The sequence below is a fragment of the Mustela nigripes genome, chromosome 10 (assembly GCF_022355385.1).
Source record: "Mustela nigripes isolate SB6536 chromosome 10, MUSNIG.SB6536, whole genome shotgun sequence".
NCBI lineage: Eukaryota > Metazoa > Chordata > Mammalia > Carnivora > Mustelidae > Mustela > Mustela nigripes.
Window position 1 is genome coordinate 20,853,183 of NC_081566.1, and position 16,704 is coordinate 20,869,886.

General features: G+C 34.0%; 1 protein-coding gene across 3 annotated transcripts in view; it reads left to right on the forward strand.

The window, feature by feature from the left end:
• Positions 1–16,704, forward strand: part of SWT1 (SWT1 RNA endoribonuclease homolog) — a 104,369-nt gene that overhangs the window by 32,351 nt on the left and 55,314 nt on the right. For all 3 annotated transcript variants that reach the window (XM_059412778.1, XM_059412779.1, XM_059412780.1), the window contains exons 10-14: positions 1,530–1,623; positions 8,267–8,412; positions 10,102–10,265; positions 11,486–11,624; positions 15,533–15,681. In XM_059412778.1, coding sequence (XP_059268761.1) covers positions 1,530–1,623; positions 8,267–8,412; positions 10,102–10,265; positions 11,486–11,624; positions 15,533–15,681 — 692 coding nt within the window. The remainder of the gene's footprint in view (positions 1–1,529; positions 1,624–8,266; positions 8,413–10,101; positions 10,266–11,485; positions 11,625–15,532; positions 15,682–16,704) is intronic.

The window sequence follows — 16,704 nt, forward strand, 5'->3', positions numbered from 1 at the left end:
TGCCTCTTATTGGGCCAATTGTTCCTATAAATTTTCTTGTTTCATTTTCCTGGGTAAGCAGTTTGCCCAGGTTTACATGTCTAGTAAGTGGGAAAGCAGGGATTCAGAACCAGATAAATCTATTTCCAGAGTCTTTGTTTTGTTCACTTTTGAACAGTACCTGAGCAGGGGCTCAAAAATATTTGTTGAATAAATATTTTGTGAATATTCTTGCAGTTTTAGGTGAGTTTTCAAGCCCTACATATTCTAGAAAAAGTGAGAACACAGATGATCATCAATTTTATAGAGTGGTATACTGTAACCTTTAACCTTCTTTCATCTTCTAATTTATTTAAAGCTAATGATTTTTTGCTGCCCATTTTGCCTTATTGTGATACTGACTCTGTGAGCCAAAAGAAGAAAAATCGGCTACTGTATTATATGTCTGCTTGGCTTCCTGGTTTTCTGATAAAAGAACTGAATTGTATCTTCAGGATTATGCTCTGAGATCAATTCAGTTCTGTCTAGACTTCACTAGAGATAGTGAGCTCCTCAAAAGTTTGTTCTTGTACATCCAGTTACTTAGCACAGGGGCCTGGGTACAAATTCAGCCCTACCTAAAAATTCATTCCTTGAATGAATGAGTTTTCTTATTTGAATGTTCAGAGGACTAAGGAAGGTAGACTAAAAGTTGAGGGGGAAAAAAAAGCTATCGTCTAGAAACAGAGTTTTGAGGTTCCTTGTCTAGTATGTCTTGAATCTTAATGTATAAGAGACTCACCAAAGAGTTTAAATTCGTGCTTGGGCCCAGACTTTAAAGATTCTTATCCAGAAGTGGGTCTGGGGTATAGCCCTGAAATCTTATTATTAAGTACTTGAGGGAGTTTTGAGGCAGGCAGTGTAAGGACTTAGGAAAAACATTGTCTTTGATCTTGTTTCTACACATTATATCATTTTCACAAAAACCAAACTTTTACATCATGCTTTAAGGCTTACAGAATGCTAGAGGACACTCTGTCAACCATTGATTAACACTTGGTAGGAATTTTTTGTGTTTTCCACGTAGGATCCATATCACCTTTTCTGTGGATCTCTAAATGTTAATTGCTTAGAGATTAAGGAAAAGCAGACACATGAAAATGGTTCCAATGCTGGTAAACTGTTATTCATTATTTTACAGACCTCTTTTAAGTGGAGATCATTTTAAGTGTGATACAGGTGACTGAATTGAGACTAGAATTAATAGCTTTAGGTTTCTAGTATGGCATTTAACATATTGATCACTTTCTTTTGTGTTTATTAATAGTCATATCCTATCCATTTTAGTAGTAAACTAACTACTTTGGTAATTCTACCTGAATTCTACCTTGTTTGGAATTCTACCTGAACTCTAGATCCCGAATTTTTAAGGCATTGTTTTGCTGTGTCTTATTTTTCTCTTTTTATTTAAGGAGTGTTCATTCTTTTAGATGTTTTTGACCTGTAAATAAAGCCTAGACTGTCCAGATTTTTAGTATGCTTATTGATTGTCACTTTTGCTAAATTTCCAGATGGACTGAGTGACGAGAACAATGATGATCGAGTATTAAAATGCTGTCTTCAGTACCAGGAATTAGTCCCTTGTTCTGTTGTTATTCTGTGCACGTGAGTTTCATAGTCATTCCAAACTTTTTTATTTTTTTATTTTTCTAAATAACAACTATACCAGAGAATTTTTAGGAGTCATATTCTACCCACCAGATTAAGGATCAAAAATGGATATGATTTTCGAGATGTTCCAGGAAGCATTTCAATTTTGTATCACATTCTTATAACATGTTAGCTATAGAAGAATGAGATTTGAAACCTAGGAAATCTTTTTTTTTTTTTTTTAAGATTTTATTTATTTATTTGACAGACAGAGATCACAAGTAGGCAGAGAGGCAGGCAGAGAAAGAGAGAGGGAAGCAGGCTCCCCGCTGAGCAGGGAGTCCGATGCAGGACTCGATCCCAGGACCTTGAGATCATGACCTGAGCCGAAGGCAGCGGCTCAACCCACTGAGCCACCCAGGTGCCCCTGAAACTTAGGAAGTCTTATTTCAGTTTTTTTTTATGTGACATTCAGAAACCTTTTATAAAAGCTGGGGACAGCCAATTTAATCTGCGAATAAGATCAGAAATAAAAGTGTGACAGATTTTTGATCATGAGGCAAGAAGATTAATTAATTAGTTTGTGGGGAAGAGGCAATGTCTGTTCGTAGAGTGAGGGCTGGATTTGTGACTCGCCCACTTACTAGCCTTGTGTCCTGGGAAAGTTGCTTAACTTAGTTTCTTTACATATAAAATATAGGGGATACTAATTCTTGCCTCCTGGATTTATTGCAAGGACTTAGATAATGTATACACATAAAGGACTTAGGGTAGTGCCCAGTACAGGAAATGATCTCAGTAAGAGTCTCCTCCTCCTCTTCCCTTTCTTTTCCTTCCCCTCCATTCCCAATTAGTATTTTCATAACTTAGTTCCAAGGTAAAACTAACATAACGTTAAGCAAAATTGTACTCATTGTCTATAAGAAAAAGCTCTGAAGGAACCAAGAAGAGCGATTTAAACTGCCGTTTTAGTCTGAATTTTATTCACTGAAAAATGGAGTTCTTTTTTTTTGTTTTTTTACAGTTTCACAAACATGCCTAAATTCTATATGAAATACAGCGATTATAGAAATGAATAGCCCTAAGGTTTTTCTTCCAAGGGGGCGAGGTCAGTTATCATTTTAAATATATGGAAGCATTGAATCACTATGTTATATACCTGAAACTAATATAATGCTGTATGTTAAAGTGGAATTAAAACTTTAAAAAGTGGAATTAAAACTTTAAAAAACCTAAAAAAATTTTCATTTTAGTTGTCTTCAAAGATGGCAGTATTCTACTTGGAATTAAAGAAAATATTAAAGATTTCTGTCTCTAGGTTATTTAAAATTATATTTTCACCTAGGGCATAATATATTAGCTTGGAGTTTGTGGGAGGTTGAAATAGTATAATATGTTAATCATTTTGAATTTGAGATAAGCTAAATTTGAGAGATAAATTACATATTGTTGCTTTTTTAGTTCAACTTAGAATGAAAATTAAACTGGTGAGACTTTATCATTTCTCCATTATTTCTGCAGTAACTGTTTTAGGAAAGCAGATACAACATTTTTAGTGAAATGAAAATTTGAAGTCAGACTTTACTTTTAATCTAGCATTGTGTTCCCAGGGGAGCCTGTTTTTTGTTTTTATTTTTATCTGTAAAAGGCCAGAATCGTTCTCCTGTGTAAGTGCCACCTACTTATGAGAATACATTTACTTTACTTAAATGGTTGATGGTGACGATTATGATGATAATATTGATAATGATGCCAGGAGAACTCCTCTCCAACACTGTGTACTATACGTAATTCCAAGTGTATTACTTTACATTTACAATCATGAGTGTGGGCCAGCAACCCCTAGTTCATACCTCTATCTCTCTCTTCTGAATTCTATATTCATCTACTATTTGCTTTCTCTACTTGGGTGTGTTATAGACATCTGGGACATACCATCTCCAAAAATGAGCTCTTGATTTTTCTTTCTAAACATTCTCCATCTGAACAAAAAATGCCACTTTCCACCTATTTGCTAGAGCCAGAAATGTAAGAGTCATTTTTGATAACTGCTCCTCCCTCATACTTTATATCTGGTCAATTAATGGGTCCCGTACGATCTTTTCTTCATCTCCCCTGCCACCGTCTTTGTCCATCATGCTATTGTTCCACTTCCTTTTTGACTCGAAGACTAATTTAGGCTCTCTGCTTTCACACTTGCTCTCCTCCATTTATTCTTCAGAAAGTAATAATGGCAGTTTTTCACTCTTAATTAAAAAAAGTTTCATTATGGAGAATTTCCAATGATAGTCAAAGTGAAGAAAAACTAATAAACTTCTAAGTATTCAGCTACAATTATAAAAATTCTCCCATTCTTCTGTTATCTAGATCCATTCACTCCCTGTCCCCACTTATTATTTTTATAAGGTTTTTTGTGTTTTGGGCAAAAATGTACAATATTGAAATGCACAAATCTTAACTATATGATGTTGGATATACTGGTGTAGCCTATATATATATACATATATATCCCTCTCAATATATAGAATGCTTCTGTCTTTCCAGAAAATACTCTTATGCCCTTTGTGCCCTTTTTCTGGTTTCTTAAGGTGGAAGCTGATATCACTTGTTTGAGACTGCTGTAAATTTACCTGTTTCAGTTGCATCCCACAAATTTTGATGTTTTGTCTTATTTTCATTCAGTTCAGTATAACTGCCCTTTGATATTTAGATGTTTGTTATTTAATTCCAAATATTTGCAAATTTTCCAGTTTTCTTCTTGCTATCAGTTTGTACTTTAGTTCCACCTTGATTTGAGAACATTAATTTATATGATTTCTTTTAAATTTGTTAGTTTGCTTTATTGCCAAGAATTTGGTGAATGTTTTACATGTGTATAAAAGAATTTGCATTCTGCTTTTGTGGGTAGAGTATTCTATAAATTTCAGTTAGGTCGCGTTGTTTCATAGTATTGTTCAGGTTTTCTATGATGTTACCAGTTGTCTGCTTATTCTGTGATTGTTGAGAGAGGAATATTGAAATCTCTAACTATAATTATGGGTTTAATTCTCCTTCCAGTTCTGTTTGTTTTACTTCATGTATTATAAAACTTGGTAATAAGGTGCATACATTTGTAGGATTGTTTAGGGTTGTCTTCGGAGAACTGACCCCTTTCTCATTGTATAATGTCTTTCTCCGTTCCTGAAAGTCTTCTTTGTTTAGTATTAATACTACCATTCCAGTTTTGTTTTGGTTAGTACTTATCTGGTATATTTTTTCCCATCGACTTACTTTTAACCTGTGTCTTTACAGTAAGTATTTTGTAGGTAGCATGTTGTTGGTACTTTATATTTATCCATTCTGACAACTTGTTTTTGTTTGTTTGTTTGTTTGTTTGTTTTGAGAGAGAGAGAGCACAGGCAGGGAGGGGCAGAGAGAGAGAAAGAGAGAATCAAGCAGCTCAGAGAGAAAGAGAATCAAGCAGCTCCACACTCAGTGTGGAGCCCAGCATGGGGCTCAATCTCACCAGCCTGAGATCATGACATGAGCTGAAATCAAGAGTTAGACACTTAACCCACTGAACCACCCAGGCGCCCCACAACTTTTCTTTTAAGTGATAGGTTTATACCACTTAAATTTAATTGGCTGGATCAAATCTACCTTTTTGCTAATTATTTTCTATTTGTTTCATCTGTTCTTTTCTTTTTCTTCCTTGAGTTAATTGTGTATTTTTTATGGTTCCACTTTATCTCCATTATTGAATATTTATACCTTTTTGAAAAAAACATTTTAATGGTTGCCGTAGATATCTTACTTGATCAAAGTTGTCTACGCTCAAATAATAATATATTGCTTCATGTTCAGTGTAAGGATCTTATAATAGTTTCTTTTTCCCATCCTTTGTGCTATCATTGTGGTCTATGTTACTTTTACAGAAATGATAATAAGCACATGTTTTGTTACTGTATTTGCTTTCATCATTTGACATTTAAAGCAATTAAAAATGAGTATTTTAAGTTAATATTTTATTTTCATTTTTTGCACTCATTATTTTTGTAGATTCAATTTCTGTCTCGTTTTATATTCCTTCTCTCTAAACAGATTTCTTTGACATGTGTGTATCTATTGGTAGTGAAATTCTTGGTTTTGTTTGTCTGATAATATCTTCATTTCTTAATTTATTTTTGAAAGATATTTTTGCTGGATATACAGTTCTGGGTTGGCTTTTTTTCCCTTTCAATATTTTAAAGAGGTCACTCCCTTTTCTTCTAGTTTGTATGGTTTCTGATAAGAAGTCTGATGTAAATGTTATCTTTGTTCCTCTATGTAGGTAATGTGCCTTTTTTTTTTTTTTTTTTTTTACTTTCTGCTTTCAAGGGCTTTTCTTTGTTTTTTGCTTTTGCAGTTTATTTTAACAGTTTTTAGCAGATATATCCAGGTGTGTGTGTGTGTGTGTGTGTGTGTGTGTGTGTGGTGGTGGTGGTGGTGGTGGTGGTAGGGAAACAGGTAGAGAAGAATTTATCCTGGTTGATGTTCTCTGAGCTTCTTGGATCTCTGGTTTCCTGTTTGTCTTCAGTTTTAGATAATTCTCAGCCACTATTTCTTCACTATTTCTTCTGCCCATTCCCTCTTTTCTACTTCACCTATTATAGATTTATACTATAGTAGCCAGTTTCCAAGATTACCCCAATGATTCTTGCCTCTTAGTGTTAATGCCCTTGTGTAGGCCCCTCTTGCATTGATTGTACTTAGGGTTGGTTGTACCAGTAACATACTGTCACTATCAGATTAGGTTAGAAAAATTAGGAATTAGGTGAGAAAAATTAGGAACACTGGGACTTCCTTTTCAGGAACTCTCTTGCTTTCTCCTCTCTCAAATCATTTGTTTTGTGGAAGCAAGCTGCCATGCAGTGAACAGCCCAATGGATTAGACCTGCGTGGTGAGTAACTGAAGCCTCCAGCCAAGAGTCTCGTGAATGAGTGTCAATTAAACCTTGAGATAGCTGCAACTCTAGCAACAGCATGTTTCAGCCTTTTGAGAGACCCTGAACCAGAACCAACTAGTCAGGCTGCTCCCAGATTTCTGACTCTTAGAAGCTGTGTGAGATAATGTTTGTTTTAAGCTGCTGAGTTTGGGGATAATTTGTTACACAGTAATAGATACATAATATAAGCATGTATGTTGGATTGTTTGATATTGTCCTATAGCTGTTGAATTAAAAAAAAAACACTTTATTCTCTTTTTATTTCAGTTTGGGTAATTTCTTTTGACCTGTCTGCAAGTTTGTAATTTCTTTCCTTGCCTATGTCAATTCTGCCGTGGAGCCTGTTTTAAAGACCTTCTTCATTTCTGTTACTGTGGCTTTTTTTTTTTTTTTTTAATTGCTAGCAGTCACATTTAATTTTCATCTGTGCTGAAATTGCCCATGTAATTTTGCATGATATTCACCTTTTCCACTAGAGCCTTTAACAAATTTAATCAGAATTATTTAAAATTCCCTATCAGATCACTTCAACATCTGTGTCATATCTAAGTCTAGTTCAGTTGATTGCTTTGTCTCTTGGTAGCATGTTGTGTTTTTTTTTCTGGGTAGAATTTATACGCAAATTTTAAGGTTCACATGTTCCGTGGCTTCCTCCCTTCTTCAGTTCCCTACTTAAATTTTTGTCTGCTCTGGCTAGTCCTGAACATAGTCTTCTGACATTCCAAATTACTGTGGCTGTGCTTTCTGTTGTAGCCATTGATGAATTAGAGAATGAATGCCCTTGGGCAAAGAGATAGAACCATGTAGCTCTTACGGAAGCAGTACCTCTGTATTGAGGGTAAGCTTCCCTCCAGCTCCTGCCTTCATTTTATTTCTCCTGAGTGCCTTCAGATAGGCTTTTTTTTTTTTTTTTTTTTGTCCACATTTTCTAATCCTCATCAGTGGGAAGATTAGTCTAATCAATTTACTCTACCATTAGCAAAAGCTGGAAATCTGTTGGATTTCAGAACAGCAGTTAATAAACACAGATCTGATCATGTCACTTACCCACTGAAGCCCTTAAATCTTTCCATTATTAATGCCCTTGGCTTTCTCTGTAGCCATATAAACTGGTCTCATGCCCTATGCTGTAATCAAACTTCCTTCTTTCAGGAAATAGCAAATTCTCACCATTTGTCTTATGTTCACTGTTAGTAAATTTGTAATTGCCTTCCACGTGGAAATTATTTCTCTTTGGCTCTCTGTTTCTTTCTTTTTGGATGATCGTATTCCTATGTTCAAATCCAGCTTCAACTTACAGGTACAATTTTGGGCAAGTTACTTAACCTCTTTACACCTCAGTTTTTCATTTGTGAAAGGGGAATAAAAATGATACCAGTACTACCTATAAGGTTTACTGTGAGAATTGGATGGATTGACTATACACACACACACACACACACACACACACACACTTAGAACAGTGCCTGGTACCAGGAAAACACTCATATATAATAATTATTATTTTCAGAAATTCATATGCTGTGACTCTACTGTGTGTTAATTCCTTTATCTTCTCTGTTTTAAAAAACTTATCCTTTGTTAATATACATGTTGAGATCACCCACCTCTGATTAGATCCAATGTGTTTTGAGATGCCATGTGATTTATCTTATAAAAAATAAAATATTTTTTCCTCCTAACCCCAACCTTAGGGATGATAGAAATTTAAGAAACAAAGGCCTAATAAGTGGTGTGAAGTCACTCAGTAAAGAAGAATTGAGTGCAGAGTTATTAAACTTATCTCTGAACACAGATGTATGTCATCAGCCTTGTATATCTAAACAACAATTGAAAGCAGGTAGTATTCTTACTACAAATAATTAGAAATATATCTTTTATGTATCGCCATTATTGATAACAATTGGAATTAATAGTAAATTTTCATCTTGTACGTTTAAAATGACATTGAAGTATTTGCCAGCACACAGATGGTTAGAAATAAATGAAAATAGAAAGAAGGAAAGAAAGAGGGACAGAGAGAAAGAAAGAAATGAAAATTACAATGGTAATCCAAAAGAACACAGTTGTCATTATTGTCTTCTACATATGCTCTTACAAATTTGAATTTTTGTCCATACACTTGCATACATTTTTACATGTTTATAATCACCATGCACAGGCTATTTTGTACCTTTAAATTAATAGTAGCTACAAGAATATATAGGAAATATTCATTCAAAGTGGAGAGAAATTTTTAGCTTCCTATTCATAACCTTCTATTAATGCAATAAAAAACTGAGTAATAGGAGTTCGAAAGATTTAAATACTAGTTTTATTTTACTTTATTTAAAATTTTATTTATGTATTTGGCAGACAGAGATCACAAGTAGGGAGAGGCAGGCAGAGAGAGAGAGGAAGGGAAGCAGGCTCCCTGCCGAGCAGAGAGCCCAGTGTGATGCAGGGCTTGGTCCCAGGACACTGGAATCATGACCTGAGCACAAGGCAGAGGCTTTGAGCCACCCAGGTGTCCCTAATAGTTTTATTTTTAATTTTAAACTAATACTTAAGAAAAGTGAAGGTAGTATAATTGTTTTATTATTATTATTTTTTAACCAGAATAATCTGTCCTATAGCTTGGTATTTGATGGAATGTTATATTAAATTTGACATAATTTAAAAATACATTCCAACCCTTCTCCCTGTGTTGGCAAAATAAATATTGAAGTCTTTAATATTATATGTACTTTTTATGTGTAATTGTATAAAGATTCACATATATAGTACTACTGCTACTTATCTTTTTGGCAATAAGATGTCTTTTGTCATAATGTTCAAAATGACATTTAGATGGAGGAAGAGGATGTTTTAGTTTATGGTGTTTCAGGGGTAACATGCTTTTGTTGTCCATTCTGTTGATCACTTTAAGTCCTCAGTTGGTATTTGTAGAGATAAGCCACTTAATATTTTTCATTTTGCCATAAAGAAATTGCTGTTGTCTTTAGGTATCAAAATAGTAATGTTAGTGAAATGATAATCAATTGAAATAATGAACATTTACTTTAAAAGTGTTGGCATAAAGGTAGTTAAATGAGAAATTTTGGTTCTTTCAAAACAATTTACTGATGAGACCTACAATTGTTTGGAAGAAACAATTATGTTTGGAAGAAAACACACTTTGATCCATAATTGTTCATTTTCTATTATTGATTGATGAAAAGCATTTTCCTTTTTTTGAGAATAATAAAACTAAAATTATGGTTAAAACATTACACATTTCCTAAATTTGTTTTAGCAAAAAAGATTTTGTTGCCTTTTGTCATTTTGCTAATGTGATGTATTTATGTTGTATCTAAGGCAACTATTCTACAGATACATGTTTCTAAATACTGTCTAAAGAAGTGAAGTATTGGTTTGGTTTCTGTGTAATTCAAATACTAATTATATGCATAAAATGTTTATTATTTATGGCCAAATACCAGTTATATATGTAAAATATTTACTGTTCTATTGGTGTCTTAAATAAAACCTATAACTATTTATTTTAAAGAAGCAACACTGTTAGAAGAGAGCTATAAGGAAGAAACTCCACATTCTGGACAACCCATTATACTTGAAAGCATTATATCGGATCTTGAAAAATCTCTTGGAACAGCTTTATCTTCAATATTAGAAACAGAAATGAAAATTGCTTTTGGAAACCTTTGGATGGAGGTGATCATTTTAACTCTATTAGTTGAAAATTTCTGTTTCATTGCTAAAGATTTATGACCTTATCTTAGGAAATATGACTTGCATAAAATGTGTAAGCTTCATCGGGATGATCTATAACCCATTATTTTTTAATAGTTTTTGAAATAACTTCTTGAACATTAAATGATAGACATTTCCTAAAGATTAGAAATGGTATTTTATCATTTATTCTTTTTCAGTGAACAAGTATTTATTAGGTTTTTACTGTGTGTCAGGCACATTGCCCCCATGGAGCTTAATTTGAATTCAGAAAAACTTCTATCTTCTGTAGTTTTTTTGAATTAGAATGTCTACTATAGGGAATTCGCATAGCAATATGTATTCAGAAAAGAAGTGTATATTTTGGCTTAAGTCATATAGATATGAGAATCAAAGTATAAAAATGATCATTATTAGCAAGACAGTTTATATTTTCTAGATTCATATCTTTTCTGCAATCAGTAAAATAATGCGTTTGGCCAAAATGGTCTTTTTAGTTTAGTTAATGTTTGTTTGCTGTTCACATCTATAGCCAGGAAAAATGTGGTTCAGTGATATACAACTACTTTTAATGTGGTTATTTGCTGTTTTATTATATTATCAAGTACTGAACCAAAATGATGAGAAATAATCAGAAGATTCTAGGAGGGTTGACTTAAATTGGATATGTTATAATATCCATAGGAAAGTCATTGCATATGAATGATTCAAAACTGGATGCACTGACATCTTGTAATATTAATTGATTAATCTCCTTTATAAACATGTCTTTGCAGGGGTGTAGCCAGAGTTAATGGTAGTTGACATCTTCTTTCTGTATAGATTTTCCTGCAGCTATATGAACTAATTAGATCGATTTCTTCCTAGAATTGACTATGTTGGAAAGTAAATTGTCCATCTTTTCTGATTGAAACTATCTTCTGATTAAAACAGTGCTTTTGCTTTGCACACATGCACATTTTGTTTTGCACATAGTTTCTAAAACTATAAGGATTAATACTAATATGAATTTTACAGAAATAATTTGCAATGGAATTAGCACTTTAAGATTATGATTGGCTTTTAACAAAACATCTTTTAATTTAAAAAGAACCCAACTATTTTGCCCAGAAATGTATGTAGGAATGCCCTAATAGGTACTTTTAAATAATAGGATTAATAAATAAATTAGCAGGTGGTAATTATTTCAAAATACTTTTTAGATGCTGTACTTGAAACCACCATGGACTCTAATTCATTTATTACAGTGCTTTAGAAAACATTGGTTGGCTGTATTTGGATTAGTTATGGAGAAGAACTTGCTTTTAACCATTGAGAGCCTATATGAAAATCTCTCTAAAGGTATGATTTTTTTATTTTGTCTTCAGCAATGTTATGTTAAAGTTGATATATTCCATGGAATGTTAAGATGAATTATTAAGAAACTTGTCCATTATTTTTTAATCATTTATACTTCTGATTTCTAAAGGGAGTTTGTGGTAGCTGCATGAATGGACCCAGGTCACAGAGCTCATGACTATTCATGGTATCACTCTTGATGTTCCTAGACATAGTGAATATATTGTTTTTTATAATGTTTGAAATGCTTTAAAACCATATTTTACAGTTTATTAGGTATATAAATAACATTTAGATTTTTTGGAAACAGTTTTATTTATTTATTTGACAGAGAGAGAGCAAGCACAAGCAGGGGGAGCTGCAGAGGGAGTGGGAGAAGCAGGCTCTCCACCCGGCAGGAAACCTGGTGCAGGGCTGGTTCCCAGGACTCTGGGGTTATGGCCTGAGCTGAAGGCCGATGCTTAAGCCACTGAATCACCCAGGTGCTCCTGAAATTTAGATTTTTAAAAAATTTCTTACTGTGGGGGCACCTGGGTGGCTCAGTGGGTTAAGCTTCTTGTCTTCGGCTCAGGTCATGATCCCAGGGTCCTGGGATCGATCCCCACATGGGGCTCTCTGCTCCACAGGGAGCCTGCTTCCCCCTTTCCCTCTCCCTGCCTCTCTGCTTACTTGTGATTTCTCTCTCTGTGTCAAATAAATAAATAAAATCTTAAAAAAAAGAAATTTCTTACTGTGTTAAAATTTCTTACTTTTGTTAACACACAAACTTTGACCACATTTCATGTACTAATTTTAGAAGTAGTGTATCAAAGTACCTACCTAAAATATATGATAAAGGAATAGGATGAAAAAAAGTTTCTCTGCTAAGAAGAAAAAGATGGGAAAAGCACTGTTGGAATGTTATGAAAGCCCATGTTTTATGATTAGACTAACCCTGAGAAGTTAAGTGATATATCCAAAGTCGGACAACTGGATTTTTCTTGCTATACCTTTAAAAAGCAAAGTTCAGATGTAACAATTACTAGGTTGTTCAGTTGGTCCTTGACTTTTTTGAACTTCTGACATGAAGTGATCTATTTATTTTAATGTATTATTTATATCCTGTCTACTTTTGAAAAATAACCGTGAGTATGAGAGGGCCATTAAGTAACAACCTGAGCACAAGATGGTTTTAAGCCAAGTTTAAAGTCACAAGAGTCAGGTAATGAAGAATAAGAAAGATAATTTTACCATAAAACAAAACTTGAACACGAATTTTAACACTAAGCATCCTGGAAGCTAAAAAGGAAACATATTCTATGGGAGGTATAGCCCAACCCTCTGTCCTTCCCGTGAAATCTAAGTTTTTGGAAAATGTTTTGTATTTTTGAAGAGTGCCTCAGGGGATTTCAAGCACCTGGTTTGGTGCCTTATGACTTTTAAAAGTTACTAATTTGGGGGCACCTGGATGGCTCAGTTGTTAAGCATCTGCCTTCTGCTCAGGTCATGATGCCAGGGTTCTGGGATTGAGCCCCACATTGGGCTCCCTGCTGGCGTTTCCTGTTCTTGCTCTCTCTCTGTCAAATAAATACAAATAAAATCTTCAAAAAAATAAATATAATAGTTACTAATTTTTAAGTTAAAGACATTTCCACGCATTATCTTTAACAATAGAAGTTATTTATAAGTGGTATTATATGAAATATGGAATGACTTATTGGATGCCTCTTCGGAGCACTTTTACAAGGTATATAGAAACATTTTCCATTACCTTGAATGGAAGCATAATTTAGTTGGTTCAATCAAAAGGGAAAGTTCCTAAATCATAAATGATCTTGAGCAAGATTTAGTTTTAACAAGGTATATCTAGTTGTCATATTCCATTTTTCCCTTTTTCTAGGGATGGGCAGTGTTTGTCTTGTGCACAAGGCTTAGAGATTGCAGGCAGCAGTTCTAACAGGGAATAGGAGAGAAGTGAAGAGATGGTGACTTCCTTTTGCTCAAAATTCATTTTTGGAATCATTGTGTGCATAGTTATTGATCCTTGGTCTAGAAAAATCTGATGCCTAATGTTTACTGACTTGTAAAGAATATATAATAGAATTATAAAAGCCTCTTCTGCCCTAAAGTAATTTTGAGTTAGGAAAATCACAGTTTATGATTTTGTTTACTGTCTTTTAAGAGTATCCTCGGCTGTTGAATTATATATATGCAGTTAGCTTCAGTTAACTTCTAAAGAAGAGATTCTTAGATCAGTTCATAGAAAATGTGTAAAATGTGTAAAATGATTAGTAGCTCTTTTTGATTTTGTTATACATATTAACTTTAGTCTAAGTGATTGTTGACCTTATATAAGCATTAAAGTATTTCAACCATGTAGATTCCTTTTTATGTTGTGTCTGGGTACTGAATTTATCATTATTTCCCTTTAGCACAAAACCTTAGAAAGACTTCTTCTAAGACAGAGATCAAATGATTAATTCAGGGACATAAGCCCTATTGAACATTGACTACATACTTATAGAAGATGTGCCCAATTTCTCCTTAGGAGATTTACTGGGTTCATCAGATCTACTTCTGTCCTATATGCAGCATCTCTTATCTGTCTTTTCCCACAGGAATTTAAACTAGTCATTGCATTTAAAAATAACTAAGTGCTTCCTAAGGAAATATACTTTTCTGTCTTCGTTTGATAAAGGGGAAGCCAGAAGCCTGACTACAGCCATCACATTAGATTAGAATTTCTGAATATTGTATAATTAATTATTAAAATCTACTTTTTATTTTCATTTGACCTTTCAGTATTTCTATGCAAATATTTGTATAAGTGATACAGAGTTTTTAAAACTCATAGTGCCAGCAAAAAACCATGCTGGTATTTCAGAACATAGAAGAGTTTCTGAAACTGTGAACGTTAAAAGAAAACAGGGTGCCTGGGTGGCTCAGTTGGTTAAGCTCTGCTTTCAGCTCAGGTCATGATCCCAGGGTCCTGGGATGGAGCTTCCTGAGGGAGTCTGCTTCTATCTCTCCCTCTGTTCCCCCCCCCCCCCCCCCCCCTCCCCCCCCCCCCCCCCCCCGCTTGTGCTCTCTCTCTCTCTCTCTCTGTGTCAAATAAATAAAACATATAGAAAAAATAAAACACATTGTATCATGTTTATTTGAAATGCCCTTGAGAACTGGTATATAGTGCTCTACTCTAATAATGGAAAGATTTCTTCTGTTCTAAGCTTGGTGACATTAGAAATTTGCTTAACTTCATTGTTGATAACTTAAAATCTTTGAAATCATTGTCACCACCTCTCCTAATTGGCTTGAGAATTTAAGGTAAGTAAGATTAGTTGAAAAAAAATTGTTACACCTTTGAATTATTTTTTGTAGATTCACTCACTTTGCTAATTTTTAAGGAAAATATTCTGCTAGCTTGTGTTGCCCACAACCCACCGTTACCCAAATTATTTATATTTTTCTAAAGTTGTGTTAGTTGTGTTGTGCAGAGAGAGGAAAGATTATTTTCAACAAATCTAGTATTACATTTGTTGTAATGGAATTGGAAGGCAAATCACTACATGATTAACTGAGTTGGTTATGAGAAATACTGCATGTAACTTACATACTGCCAAGTGAGTTTTCTGATGCCCTCCATAGTCATCTGTATATGAAACAAGATCTGCCTTGAAACTCTGCAGTTTAACTTGTTTGGTAATTCTGTCTTCTGAAGAATACAGAGTACCCAAATCAACTCCAAGAACATTCTTTTGCTAAATTTAATTGTAATGCTTTTTAAGCCAGAGAGGGAGAAGTGGAGTGGTGTGTAGGCGTAAATGTATACTTTTCTTAAATTTCATAATTAACATTAGATTGGTTTTCCAAAGACATTTTTGCATCGAATACTCATTCTTACCTATTTTTTCCTTCTTAATTTCTCTTACCAGCTAACAATGCAGTGGATTTTACAACATTGAAATTTCTGCTTCAGGATTCTAAAAGTTTGCTACACGCTTTCAGTACACGATCAAATTATGATGGTATTCTTCCACGGGCCTTTGCTCAAGTCAGTGAACTACTTCAAACCTTTGCAGAGGTAAGATGTCTTTGGAATGCAATTTAGAGTACCTAATGACATAACGTTCTAAGAACGTTTTAGCAGACAACAGAGGTAAAGGATATTTTAATTCTACTTATTTTAACACATGAATGGCATTAAGTGATTATTAAGTGAATTGAAGGGTAAATAAGCAATTCTTATTGCAAGTTCTAAAACACATCCTCTTATTGGAACCACTGTTACAGTAGTTGTTGGAATTTTATATTATTTCATTTATGGATGGACGCAAGCTGTGCCTTGTTTGCAAGCTTATTTCCCAGTGCCTCAGACAAGTGGATCACAGCATCGATCAGAATACTTTTGGAAGTTTTTTTTTTTTTAAAGATGCAGATGCCAAGCCTCTCTCAAACCTTACTGAATCAAACTTCTGGTAGTGGTACCCAGGAATACTGTTCGTTTTTTATTTTGAAATAATTTGAAACTTACAGAAAATTTGCAAGAAGAGTTCAGAGGATTCGGTATATATCCTTTACCCAGATCCCCCAGTGTTACCCGTTTTTCACATTTGCTTTATTGTTTTCTCTGCCTGCCTATCTATCTGCTTATCTAGCCACATTTTTTTCCTGAACTGTTTAGGAGTATGTTGCAAGTACAATGCTCCTTTATCCCTAAATACTTTCATATATTTCCTAGAGAACAAGGATATCTTATGTAACTAGTATAATTAATCAGGGAATTAGTATTGGTATAATACAATGATCTAATCTGTAGACCTTATTCAGACTTTGGCAACTCACCTACCAATTTTTTTAAACAATCTCTGCATGTGACCCTTATGCAGGCAGTCTAGCACTGATGCCTTTTTACCTCTTTTAAATTAACTCTGTAAGTTTTGTCTCTGGTAATACTCTATTTCTGCAGCCTTCTAATTTCAAATCTAGAAGATTCTGGGAGTTTTATATGTCAGAAACAGGTCAAAAACTCAGTATCACCATTATTAGATATAAGACATTAATGGCACTTAATTTTTTTTAAAGATTTTATTTATTTACTTGACAG